General features: G+C 42.1%; 1 protein-coding gene across 1 annotated transcript in view; it reads right to left on the bottom strand.

Moving 5' to 3' along the window:
• LOC139371430 (sterol O-acyltransferase 2) overlaps positions 1-12500 on the bottom strand; it is a 36977-nt gene that overhangs the window by 11068 nt on the left and 13409 nt on the right. Inside the window, exons 7-12 of the mRNA XM_071111841.1 lie at positions 10177-10459; positions 7743-7818; positions 5890-6020; positions 4647-4776; positions 949-1046; positions 561-659 (exon numbers count right to left, since the gene is read on the bottom strand). Coding sequence (XP_070967942.1) covers positions 561-659; positions 949-1046; positions 4647-4776; positions 5890-6020; positions 7743-7818; positions 10177-10459 — 817 coding nt within the window. The remainder of the gene's footprint in view (positions 1-560; positions 660-948; positions 1047-4646; positions 4777-5889; positions 6021-7742; positions 7819-10176; positions 10460-12500) is intronic.

Raw genomic sequence — 12500 nt, 5'->3', positions numbered from 1 at the left:
TTTCTACTTTTACTTTTGATAGTTAAGTATATTTAAAACCAAATACTTTTAGACTTTTACTCAAGTAGTACATTACTGGGTGACTTTCACTTTTACTTGAGTCATTTTCTATTAAGGTATCTTTACTTTTACTCAAGTATGACAACTGAGTACTTTTTCCCATTGCTCATTGGTCGTTCATTCTGACACAGGTGCACATGCTCTTACCTCATTGAAGGAGCAAGTCTTTTTAACCTGTGTGTCGGCTGTATTTCCTCCAAGCTTTTTTTTTTTTTTTTTTTACAGCTAATGGCTTTACTTACTCTGCAGTTTTAAAATAGATTAAGTCATTTTGAACCTTTTTACCTCATTTCTCGTTTTTTAAGCCTTTTAAGTGTTTTTACAAGCAGGGTTTAACAGGGTTGTGGACGGTCAATCCCATTTCATCTCTTAGATTATTATTATTTATTTTTTATTTTTTTAATCTCTGTTTTCGATGCTAACACTGGAACTTGGCTCCAGTAGTGGGTCTGTATGAGATTTGGGGCTTATTTAGGGTGATATTTAGCGGAGATAGTTACCCAGAGAAAATCTCTGTATCCATAGTAGTAAAGCCAGTCATGAACCACCACGTTCCAGGTCCTGTAGTAATTGGCAAACGATGTCGAGTTCCACCAGTCCTGCAGATCAAAAAAGGATGACAATTATTTAACTTGGTTCTACAGCATTTTAAATAGTGCCAGGAGTTTTTTCCTGGTCTGATTATAACAAATAGACAGTGTGTTTCAGAGGTATCACGTGTAGACTATTGTGTGTGTGTGTGTGTGTGTGTGTGTGTGTGTGTGTGTGTGTGTGTGTGTGTGTGTGTGTGTGTGTGTGTGTGTGTGTGTGTGTGTGTGTGTGTGTGTGTGTGTGTGTGTGTGTGTGTGTGTGTGTGTGTGTGTGTGTGTGTGTGTGTGGAAGTTATACCTTATAGAACATCCTGTCTGCAAAGCGTAGCATCTCAGCGAAGGCGTTTAGCCAGCAGTGGAGGAAGGCAAAGAACGCCAGCAGTAGCAGTAACATACCTGGGAGGAGGGAGAGAGAAGAGGGGGTGGGAGAGAGGAGAGGGAGGATGGGGGTGGGAGATAGGGGAGGAGAGGAGGAGAGGGAGGATGGGGGTGGGAGAGAGGGGAGGAGAGGAGGAGAGAGGAGAGGGAGGATGGGGGTGGCAGAGAGGAGAGGAGGAGAGAAGAGAGGGAGGATGGGGGTGGGAGAGAGGGGAGGAGAGGAGGAGAGAGGAGAGGGAGGATGGGGGTGGGAGAGAGGGGAGGAGAGGAGGAGAGAGGAGAGGGAGGATGGGGTGGGAGAGAGGGGAGGAAAGGAGGAGAGAGGAGATGGAGGATGGGGTGGGAGAGAGGGGAGGAGAGATGAGATGGAGGATGGTTGTGGGAGAGAGGGGAGGAGAGGAGGAGAGAGGAGAGGGAGGATGGGGGTGGGAGAGAGGGGAGGAGAGGAGGAGAGAGGGAGGATGGGGTAGAGAAAGAGAGAGAGAGAGATTTACCACCCCACTATCAGAACGTACTCAAGTAACTCAACTCATCTGACTTGTCCACTTATCTCACAGTAAGAAACTCGACAACACATCGGGTCACAACCATAAACTCAGAGGTTGTATTGGCATTATTATCTCATTGTCATGCTAGTTCCTATCACAGCCTAGGGAATAGACTGGAGACACCATAGATAAAGAACAGTGTGTTATCTCTCTGGGAGACTAACCTCCCTGTCGTTCATAATAAATAGATCACCTGTAGATCTATAGAATCGCGCTGCAATGTTGAGCAGCTGCCTTTACTGGCTATTTTATGTGTTTGTTGTTGGGTTTTTTTGCGATGATGACCCGAAACATCAGAACAGCAGACGTACTGCTCACCCCGGACCAGACCCCGATCCCAGAGACTCGGAAAAGAAAACAGGCGACGTAAGAGAGGCAGACGTACCGGCACCCTGACAAAACTACATAACAAGTACATAAAACTGCCTCTAGACTCCGTTCTACTGGCGAACGTACAATCACCGGAGAATAAACTGGATGAGCTCCGTTCGACACTATCCTATCAACGGGACCTGAAGAACTATAATATTCTGTGTTTTACGTAGTCGTGGCTGAACAAGGATATGGATCATTTACATCTAGCTGGTTTTTCTACGCATCGGCAGGACAGAAACGGCAGCGTCGGCTCAAGAGGGGAAGTGTGTCTCTCTTTGTTAACAACAGCTGGTGCTCAATCTCTAATATCAAGGTACTGCTCGCCTGAGTTTGAGTACCTCATGATAAGCTGTAGACCACACTATTTACCAATAGAGTTTTCATCTATATTATTCGTAGCCGTCTATTTACCACAACAAACCGATGCTGGCACTAAGACCTCACTCAACGAGCTGTATAAAGGCCATAAGCAAACAAGAAAATGCTCATCCAGAAGCTGCGCTCCTAGTGGCCGGTGATTTTTAGGCAGGAAAACTGAAATCCCTTTTACCTAATTTCTACCAGCATATCAACTGTGCAACTAGAGGCGAAAAAAACTAGATCAGCCAATTGTGCGCTTCCCTATGGGACTCCCAATCACAGTCGGTTGTGATACAGCCTGGAATTGAACCAGGGTCTGTAGTGACGCCTCTAGCACTGAGATGCAGTGCCTTGTACCTCTATCCTCCTGATTCCTGCTTACAAGCAGTAACTTAAACCGGAAGTAACAGCGACGCTCTCAAGACAGAAGTGGTGTTCCATTCGATGACCTCATCAGTCACAGAAGTCACTAATAAGTGCATCGACAGCATTGTCCCCACAGTGACCGTACGTACATACCCCAACCAGAAGCCATAGATTACAGGCAACATCTGCACTGAGCTAAAGGCTAGAGCTGATTACCAGGACCATGCACTGACCAGCTGGCAAGTGTCTTCACTGACATTTTCAACCTCTCCCTGACACAGTCGGTAATACCTACTTTTTTCAAGCAGACCACCATAGTCCCTGTGCCCATGAACGCCAAAGTAGCCTGTCTAAATTACTATCGCCCCATACCACTCACATCTGTAGCTCAGGTCCTCAAAAAGTTCTGCAGCTGCACCATCGAGAGCATGGTTGCATCACTGCCTGGTATGACAACTGCTCGGCCTCCAACCGCAAGGCACTACAGAGGGTAGTGTGTACGGCCAAGTACATCACTGGGGCCGAGCTCCCTGCCACCCAGGACCTCTATACCAGGCGGTGTCAGAGGGAGGCCCTACAAATTGTCAAAGACTCCAGCCACCCCAGTCACAGACTGTTTTGCTACCGCACGGCAAGTGGTACCGATGCACCAATCTGGAACCAACAGGACCCTGAACAGCTTCTACCCCCAAGCCATAAGGCCCGCTAAATAGTTTGTCCGGGTAACTATTTGGTTAACTCTTTAACTATCTGCATTGACCCATTTTCCCCACATTTTTTTGGGACTCATCACATACGCTGCTGTTACTGTTTATTATTTGTCACTTAACCCCTAGTTATATGTAAATATCTACCTGAATTACCTCGTACCCCTACACATAAACTCAGTGCTGGTACCCCATGTATATAGTCAAGTTATTACCTCGTACCCTACACATAAACTCAGTGCTGGTACCCCATGTATATAGTCAAGTTATTACCTCGTACCCTACACATAAACTCAGTGCTGGTACCCCATGTATATAGTCAAGTTATTACCTCGTACCCTACACATAAACTCAGTGCTGGTACCCCATGTATATAGTCAAGTTATTACCTCGTACCCCTACACATAAACTCAGTGCTGGTACCCCATGTATATAGTAAAGTTATTACCTCGTACCCCTACACATAAACTCAGTGCTGGTACCCCATGTATATAGTCAAGTTATTACCTCGTACCCCTACACATAAACTCAGCGCTGGTACCCCATGTATATAGTCAAGTTATAGTTTACACATTGCGTATTTATTATCACTTTATTATTAAATAATATTACTTTATTATTACGTGTTTAAATGTCTATTGTTCCTCTGTTTTCTTTCTCTCTCCATGGTTGGTAAGGGCCTGTACATATTTCACTGTTAGTCTAGACCTGTTGTTCACGAAGCAATGTGACAAATACATTTAGATTTGACCTTCATCCTCTAACCTAACAAACTAGAACTTTGTCAGTAAGCCTTCTGTCCTAGTGCATTCTGGGTCCTACCCCATGATAGGTTCACATTGGATAAGGTTGGTCTTTCTTTCCTCCTTAAATAAAGTGCAAACACCATCAGGGCACCACAGTTCACTCTGGGGCTCCCGAGTGGCTCAGCGGTCCGAGGCACTGCATCTCAGTGCTAGAGGCGTCACTACAGACACCCTGGTTTGAATCCAGGCTGCATCACAACCGGCTGTGGTTGGGAGTCCCATAGGGTGACGCAAAATTGGCCGAGCGTCGTCCGGGGTTTGGCCGGGGTAGGCCGTCATTGAAAATAAGAATTTGTTTTTAACTGACCTGCCTAATTAAATTAAAGGTATATAAAAAAAAATAATCTTACAAATTCACCACTCCCAATTAGAATATAGGCTACATTCTTCTACTGATGTGGCTTTATATATATTTATATTTATATATATTTATATATACACTGACTGACGAATTACCTGGAAGTGTAGCATGGAACAAGGCCAGGACCAGGGTTCTGGTGCTGAAAGGCTTGTTGCTGTCATTCATGAAGACAGGTATGCACAGTCTCACCAGGATAAAGTAACCGTAGAAAAGACAGCCCAGAATCTGAGTGAAGGACAGGAAGGAAACTGGTTGAGGATAAATGGAAAAGTCACCCGTGGCAAGACTGGTCCCAGATCTGTTTGATCTGTTTGTATTGTATAGCAGTAGACTGACTAGCCTGGTCCCAGATCTGTTTGTATTGTAGCAGTAGACTGACTAGCCTGGTCCCAGATCTGTTTGTATTGTATAGCAGTAGCCTGACTAGCCTGGTCCCAGATCTGTTTGTATTGTATAGCAGTAGACTGACTAGCCTGGTCCCAGATCTGTTTGTATTGTAGCAGTAGACTGACTAGCCTGGTCCCAGATCTGTTTGTATTGTATGGCAGTAGACGGACTAGCCTGGTCCCAGATCTGTTTGTATTGTATAGCAGTAGACTGACTAGCCTGGTCCCAGATCTGTTTGTATTGTAGCAGTAGACTGACTAGCCTGGTCCCAGATCTGTTTGTATTGTATAGCAGTAGACTGACTAGCCTGGTCCCAGATCTGTTTGTATTGTAGCAGTAGACTGACTAGCCTGGTCCCAGATCTGTTTGTATTGTAGCAGTAGACTGACTAGCCTGGTCCCAGATCTGTTTGTACGGTCTTGCCAATTCCCATTGGCTAACCATGGCCGAGGAATCTGTCCGGAGTTCAGAATTATAAAAGCAAAAGATACTACACGGTATATACAATAATATACTGTACGAACTGACTGATAAGATTAGAGATAACAGTTAAATTATATTATAGCTTGGAGACCTGAACTATACTGGTATATACAATAATATACTGTACGTACTGATAAGATTAGAGATAACAGTTAAATTATAGTATAGCATGGAGACCTGAACTATACTGGTATGTCAATGACCTGCTACTGGAACAATACTGAGCCACATACTGCATTCAACACCTCTACCAACAGAGGGCGAATAAGGGTAGTCTCTCCCTTACTATATAAAGCAAATTGGGCTCTGGAAAAAACACTTTACAGTATGAAATCAAATAATTTATTTATTATTAGGGTGATTACGTTCACTGGTTATTTTAAAATAGACTAAAACATGAACTGTATATCTACAGCAGACAATACAGGACAATCTATCATTAAGATTAACAATAGGAAAATAACTCACCTTAGCAAACGTTACGCCAACATAGCTCCATCTAATGTGTGGGTTTCTGGGGTAAGAATCTCTGTAGATGAGGGTGGGAGCAAAGAGGAAATAGAGGTAACTCGAGAACGTTGGGAACCTGGGACCCTCTCCTGAGAAACACAATGATGTCATTAGTCAGGCAGTATTGTCTGTTGAGGTGATGTCATGACAATACAGGGCCTATCTTGGTCAGGCCACATGGTCAGGAAAAAATCCTGGCCCTAAGGTTCTACTGTATATGTCACCTCTAAACACTAGACAAGGTTCTGATGTTCTATATGTCAGCTCTATAAACACGTTAGACAAGGTTCTGAGGTTCTATATGTCAGCTCTATAAACACTTTAGACAAGGTTCTGAGGTTCTATATGTCAGCTCTATAAACACCTTAGACAAGGTTCTGAGGTTCTATATGTCAGCTCTATAAACACGTTAGACAAGGTTCTGATGTTCTATATGTCACCTCTATAAACACTTTAGACAAGGTTCTATATGTCAGCTCTATAAACACTTTAGACAAGGTTCTGAGGTTCTATATGTCACCTCTATAAACACGTTAGACAAGGTTCTGAGGTTCTATATGTCAGCTCTATAAACACTTTAGACAAGGTTCTGATGTTCTATATGTCACCTCTATAAACACGTTAGACAAGGTTCTGATGTTCTATATGTCAGCTCTATAAACACGTTAGACAAGGTTCTGATGTTCTATATGTCACCTCTATAAACACGTTAGACAAGGTTCTGATGTTCTATATGTCAGCTCTATAAACACTTTAGACAAGGTTCTGATGTTCTATATGTCAGCTCTATAAACACTTTAGACAAGGTTCTGATGTTCTATATGTCAGCTCTATAAACACGTTAGACAAGGTTCTGATGTTCTATATGTCAGCTCTATAAACACGTTAGACAAGGTTCTATATGTCAGCTCTATAAACACTTTAGACAAGGTTCTGAGGTTCTATATGTCAGCTCTATAAACACTTTAGACAAGGTTCTGAGGTTCTATATGTCAGCTCTATAAACACTTTAGACAAGGTTCTGATGTTCTATATGTCAGCTCTATAAACACGTTAGACAAGGTTCTGAGGTTCTATATGTCAGCTCTATAAACACTTTAGACAAGGTTCTGAGGTTCTATATGTCACCTCTATAAACACTTTAGACAAGGTTCTGATGTTCTATATGTCAGCTCTATAAACACTTTAGACAAGGTTCTGAGGTTCTATATGTCAGCTCTATAAACACTTTAGACAAGGTTCTGAGGTTCTATATGTCAGCTCTATAAACACATTAGACAAGGTTCTGAGGTTCTATATGTCAGCTCTATAAACACGTTAGACAAGGTTCTGAGGTTCTATATGTCAGCTCTATAAACACTTTAGACAAGGTTCTGAGGTTCTATATGTCACCTCTATAAACACCTTGGACAAGGTTCTGAGGTTTTTTATGTCACCTCTATAAACACTTTAGACAAGGTTCTATATGTCACCTCTATAAACACCTTGGACAAGGTTCTGAGGTTCTATATGTCACCTCTATAAACACTTTAGACAAGGTTCTATATGTCACCTCTATAAACACCTTGGACAAGGTTCTGAGGTTCTATATGTCAGCTCTATAAACACTTTAGACAAGGTTCTGAGGTTCTATATGTCACCTCTATAATAGACAAGGTTCTGAGGTTCTGACACTGTATTGACATTATGACTCATCATGGTCAGTTGAATGCACTGAATGACTCCAATATAAATGCAATCATCATTGGGTGGTAGTTTCTGTGTCATTACGTTCACTATTTTATATTACATTACATTATCCTTGTCGTTACCTTCCTTTGTCTTGTGTTTTAGGATGACTGGGACATTCTCTCGGATGAAAGAGTAGCTTTTCATCAGGAAACGGATCTGAACAGCAGACAACATGTAAATGTTATACCAGGCAAATGGAGCCAGCTAAGGCAATAAAACAAATCAATCATGAACAATGAATGACTGCAACTTGTTACATTGACATCCACACCTTAGATGAATCCAGGGATTGGAATAGAATTGTCCTTGTGAGAGTTATTGCCAGACCTGTGTTCAAATAGTTTTTGAAATCTTTCAAATACTTTTAGCCTTTGTCGTGGAAATTTCCTCTATTTACCAAATCATGGGAGCAAACCACACACACAAGTCAGAGTTAGTTATCAAAGTCCATCTTTAATTATATGAGCTCTATCACAACCCTGTGACTCTCAGATCGATTCAGTGTCTAACCATGAATTCTCTGAGAGCCCCCTTACAATGCAACTGAGTTCCTTTAATAGCAAAGACACACATAGTCAGACAGCATAGACATAACTCATCGTTCAGCTTTGTCTCCTTTCCCAAACCCGTGAAACCATAAACCAAATCCTCCATATCAACAGGCATATATCAAATTGTCATTTATATACAACCCACTCTAAATACAAACTCCTGGACAAACTCACGGAGAGGAGGGTGAGGCTATAGTTTAAGATAGAAACAACACTGCAACCCTTCTTTCCCCACTAGAAAAGGTAGGGAGTAAAAGATATGTTTACACATGATGACACTTTGACCTCTCCCCTCTCAGCGGCCCAGGCAACTTAGTTTTGACATAGAACAGATAACTGCAACCTCACCACAGAATTACACAAAAATACCATTCTGATGAGAATTAACTTACACCCATTTGATAAATATAAAACATCTTACATATGTTACCAACAAATTCTGATTATCCCACGACACCTTTTCTTTAGCCTGCCTGGAGAGCCAGATGGACAGGGCTGATCTTTTGTCACTATTCTAATCTCAATCAAGTTCAGCTAAATTATTTGAAATGATTTCAAATAGTGTTTGAACCCAGGTTTGGTTACTGCATCCAAAGTCTCATATGTTCTCCTGCCAATTCTAAAAAGTACTCTATAAAAAAAGATAACAAATGACCAAGCTAGTCATCCAGCTGATTTATTAAATCAACCTTTCTTTATTGACAATATCAATGTGAAGATAAGAGGAGCAGGGCAGAGATAGGATGAGTCCAACCCAGTTAAATACAAACACTGTCACAACAAGCAGAGATGGGACACTGTCCAATCAGGATGAATACAAACACTGTCACAACAAGCAGAGATGGGACACTGTCCAATCAGGATGAATATAAACACTGCCACAACAAGCAGAGATGGGACACTGTCCAATCAGGATGAATATAAACACTGCCACAACAAGCAGAGATGGTACACTGTCCAATCAGGATGAATACAAACACTGCCACAACAAGCAGAGATGGGACACTGTCCAATCAGGATGAATATAAACACTGTCACAACAAGCAGAGATGGGACACTGTCCAATCAGGATGAATATAAACACTGTCACAACAAGCAGAGATGGGACACTGTCCAATCAGGATGAATATAAACACTGTCACAACAAGCAGAGATGGGACACTGTCCAATCAGGATGAATATAAACACTGTCACAACAAGCAGAGATGGGACACTGTCCAATCAGGATGAATATAAACACTGTCACAACAAGCAGAGATGGGACACTGTCCAATCAGGATGAATATAAACACTGCCACAACAAGCAGAGATGGGACACTGTCCAATCAGGATGAATATAAAAACTGCCACAACAAGCAGAGATGGGACACTGTCCAATCAGGATGAATATAAACACTGCCACAACAAGCAGAGATGGGACACTGTCCAATCAGGATGAATATAAACACTGCCACAACAAGCAGAGATGGGACACTGTCCAATCAGGATGAATATAAACACTGCCACAACAAGCAGAGATGGGACACTGTCCAATCAGGATGAATATAAACACTGTCACAACAAGCAGAGATGGGACACTGTCCAATCAGGATCAGTTCTCTACTTTTACTCGTATAATATGAGATGTTGTTGATGCTCATGTCTATATTCATCACTGTCTTTACTTAATTACTCAACTTTCCACTATCAGACAGATCTCCACCACACACCACTATCAGACAGATCTCCACCACACACCACTATCAGACAGATCTCCACCACACACCACTATCAGACAGATCTCCACCACACACCACTATCAGACAGATCTCCACCACACACCACTATCAGACAGATCTCCACCACACACCACTATCAGACAGATCTCCACCACACACCACTGTAGGTACACACATCCATCCATACGTCTTCTAGTAATTCAAAATTTCATAGTGTTGACTTTACTATACAATGTTGTCCATACCTGTTCCAATATGATGATGAATCGTGAGGCTGGAGGCAGCTGGTAGTGAAAGACCACGTATATAGGGAGAACCCCCAGTACAGCGGCCTGCAAGGCGGAGAGCACCAGCCCAGCACCCACCGACAGTACCCCCTGTACCGGGCTGCGATGGTAGAGAGTCCCCCAGAGAGCCAGGGCATAGTAGGGCACGGCCAACGTGTAGCTGAACATCAACAGCCAGGCCAAACCTACTATATGTAGCTTCCCAAAGGCATAGGACAACAGGTCAAACTCCAGCACCAGTCTGGGGAAAGAATTGAATAGAATATATTGAAATGTAATAGAATTGAATAGAATATATTGAAATGTAATAGAATTTAATAGAATATATTGAAATGTAATAGAATGGAATCTTCAAAATAGAATTGAATAGAGCATATAGAATTTAATAGAATATATTGAAATATAATAGAATTGAATAGAATATATTGAAATATAATAGAATTGAATAGAATATATTGAAATATAATAGAATTGAATAGAATATATTGAAATATAATAGAATTGAATAGAATATATTGAAATATAATAGAATTGAATAGAATATATTGAAATGTAATAGAATTTAATAGAATATATTGAAATGTAATAGAATTGAATAGAATATATTGAAATGTAATAGAATTTAATAGAATATATTGAAATGTAATAGAATGGAACCTTCAAAATAGAATTGAATAGAATGTATTGAAATGTAATAGAATTGAATAGAATATATTGAAATATAATAGAATGGACTCTTCAAAAACCTTAGTAAAGTCCGAAGCTTATCGTATGCTTCCCAGTCTAAACCTGTGTCTGTGATTGGTCAACAGTACTACTCCGAGTAGGAGTGGGAACATGAAGTGTTTGTTGTCATTCCACAAGAGATGCTAAGTTTTTTATGTTTAAAAAAAAAACTTGAGATATACTACACCAAACATCTTAGTTAGATATAAAATTGCCAGATTAAGACCTCCTCGGTGAAAAGACGTAAACAACTATTGACAGATTTCTTGATTTATCTTAGATTATCAATTCAGACTATTTTGAGGAAGTGTTTCTGGCTACTATGTCGCTACAGTGGCTCAAGAGGGACAAACATCAGTAATATTGCTGTGTTTCAAGCAAAGGTCTTTAGGGAGTATGCGATCACAGACGGTCGCTTCGACCTAGATGAGTTCTTCTAGGAGCAAACCTAACCTGTGTATGCGGACGCCTTCACCATTCTTGAAAAGTAACACTAAAAGTGTGAGCGATGTGTCAGAGTTTCCTTGGGTTATAAAGAGCAGAAACTTCCTGAAGGTAGAATGGAACCGTAAAGGCAGGCAGGTGGTGAGGTGGCATGAAGGGAGACAGAGGAAGATAGAAGGATGAAGGGAGGCAGAAGATGAGAGGAGGAGGAGAATGAAGGGAGACAGAGGAAGATAGAAGGATGGATGAAGGGAGACAGAGGAAGAAAGGAGGAGGAGAATGAAGGGAGACAGAGAAATAGGGCAGGAGGATGGATGAAGGGAGACAGAGGAAGATAGAAGGATGGATGAAGGGAGACAGAAGATGAGAGGAGGAGGAGGAGAACGAAGGGAGACAGAGGAAGATAGAAGGATGAAGGGAGACAGAGGAAGCGAGGAGGAGGAGAATGAAAGGAGACAGAGAAATATGGCAGGAGGATGGATGAAGGGAGACAGAGGAAGATATAAGGATGAAGGGAGACAGAGGAAGAGAGGTGGAGGAGGAGAATGAAGGGAGACAGAGGAAGATAGGTGGAGGAGGAGAATGAAGGGAGACAGAGGAAGATAGAAGGATGAAGGGAGACAGAAGATGAGAGGAGGAGGAGGAGAATGAAGGGAGACAGAGGAAGAGAGGAGGATGAAGGGAGACAGAAGATGAGAGGAGGAGGAGGAGGAGAATGAAGGGAGACAGAGGAAGATAGCAGGATGAAGGGAGGCAGAGGAAGAGAGGAGGAGGAGGAGGAGAATGAAGGGAGACAGAGGAAGATAGAAGGATGAAGGGAGACAGAAGATGAGAGGAGGAGAAGAATGAAGGGAGACAGAGGAAGAGAGGAGGATGAAGGGAGGCAGAGGAAGAGAGGAGGGGAATGAAGGGAAACAGAGAAATAGGGCAGGAGGATGGATGAAGGGAGACAGCATCATCCCAAATACCCTAGACCAACTCCAATTTGCAAACAGCCCCAACAGATCCACAATCGCAATCGCACTCCAAACTGCCCTTTCCCACCTAGACAAAAGAAACACCTATGTGAGAAAGCAGGTCATTGACTACAGCTCAGCGTTCAACTCAGCGTT

The sequence above is a fragment of the Oncorhynchus clarkii genome, chromosome 17 (genome assembly GCF_045791955.1).
Source record: "Oncorhynchus clarkii lewisi isolate Uvic-CL-2024 chromosome 17, UVic_Ocla_1.0, whole genome shotgun sequence".
Classification (NCBI taxonomy): Eukaryota; Metazoa; Chordata; class Actinopteri; order Salmoniformes; family Salmonidae; genus Oncorhynchus; species Oncorhynchus clarkii.
The sequence above is the reverse complement of the archived record's forward strand: the minus strand, read 5'-3'. Positions and strand labels throughout refer to the sequence as shown.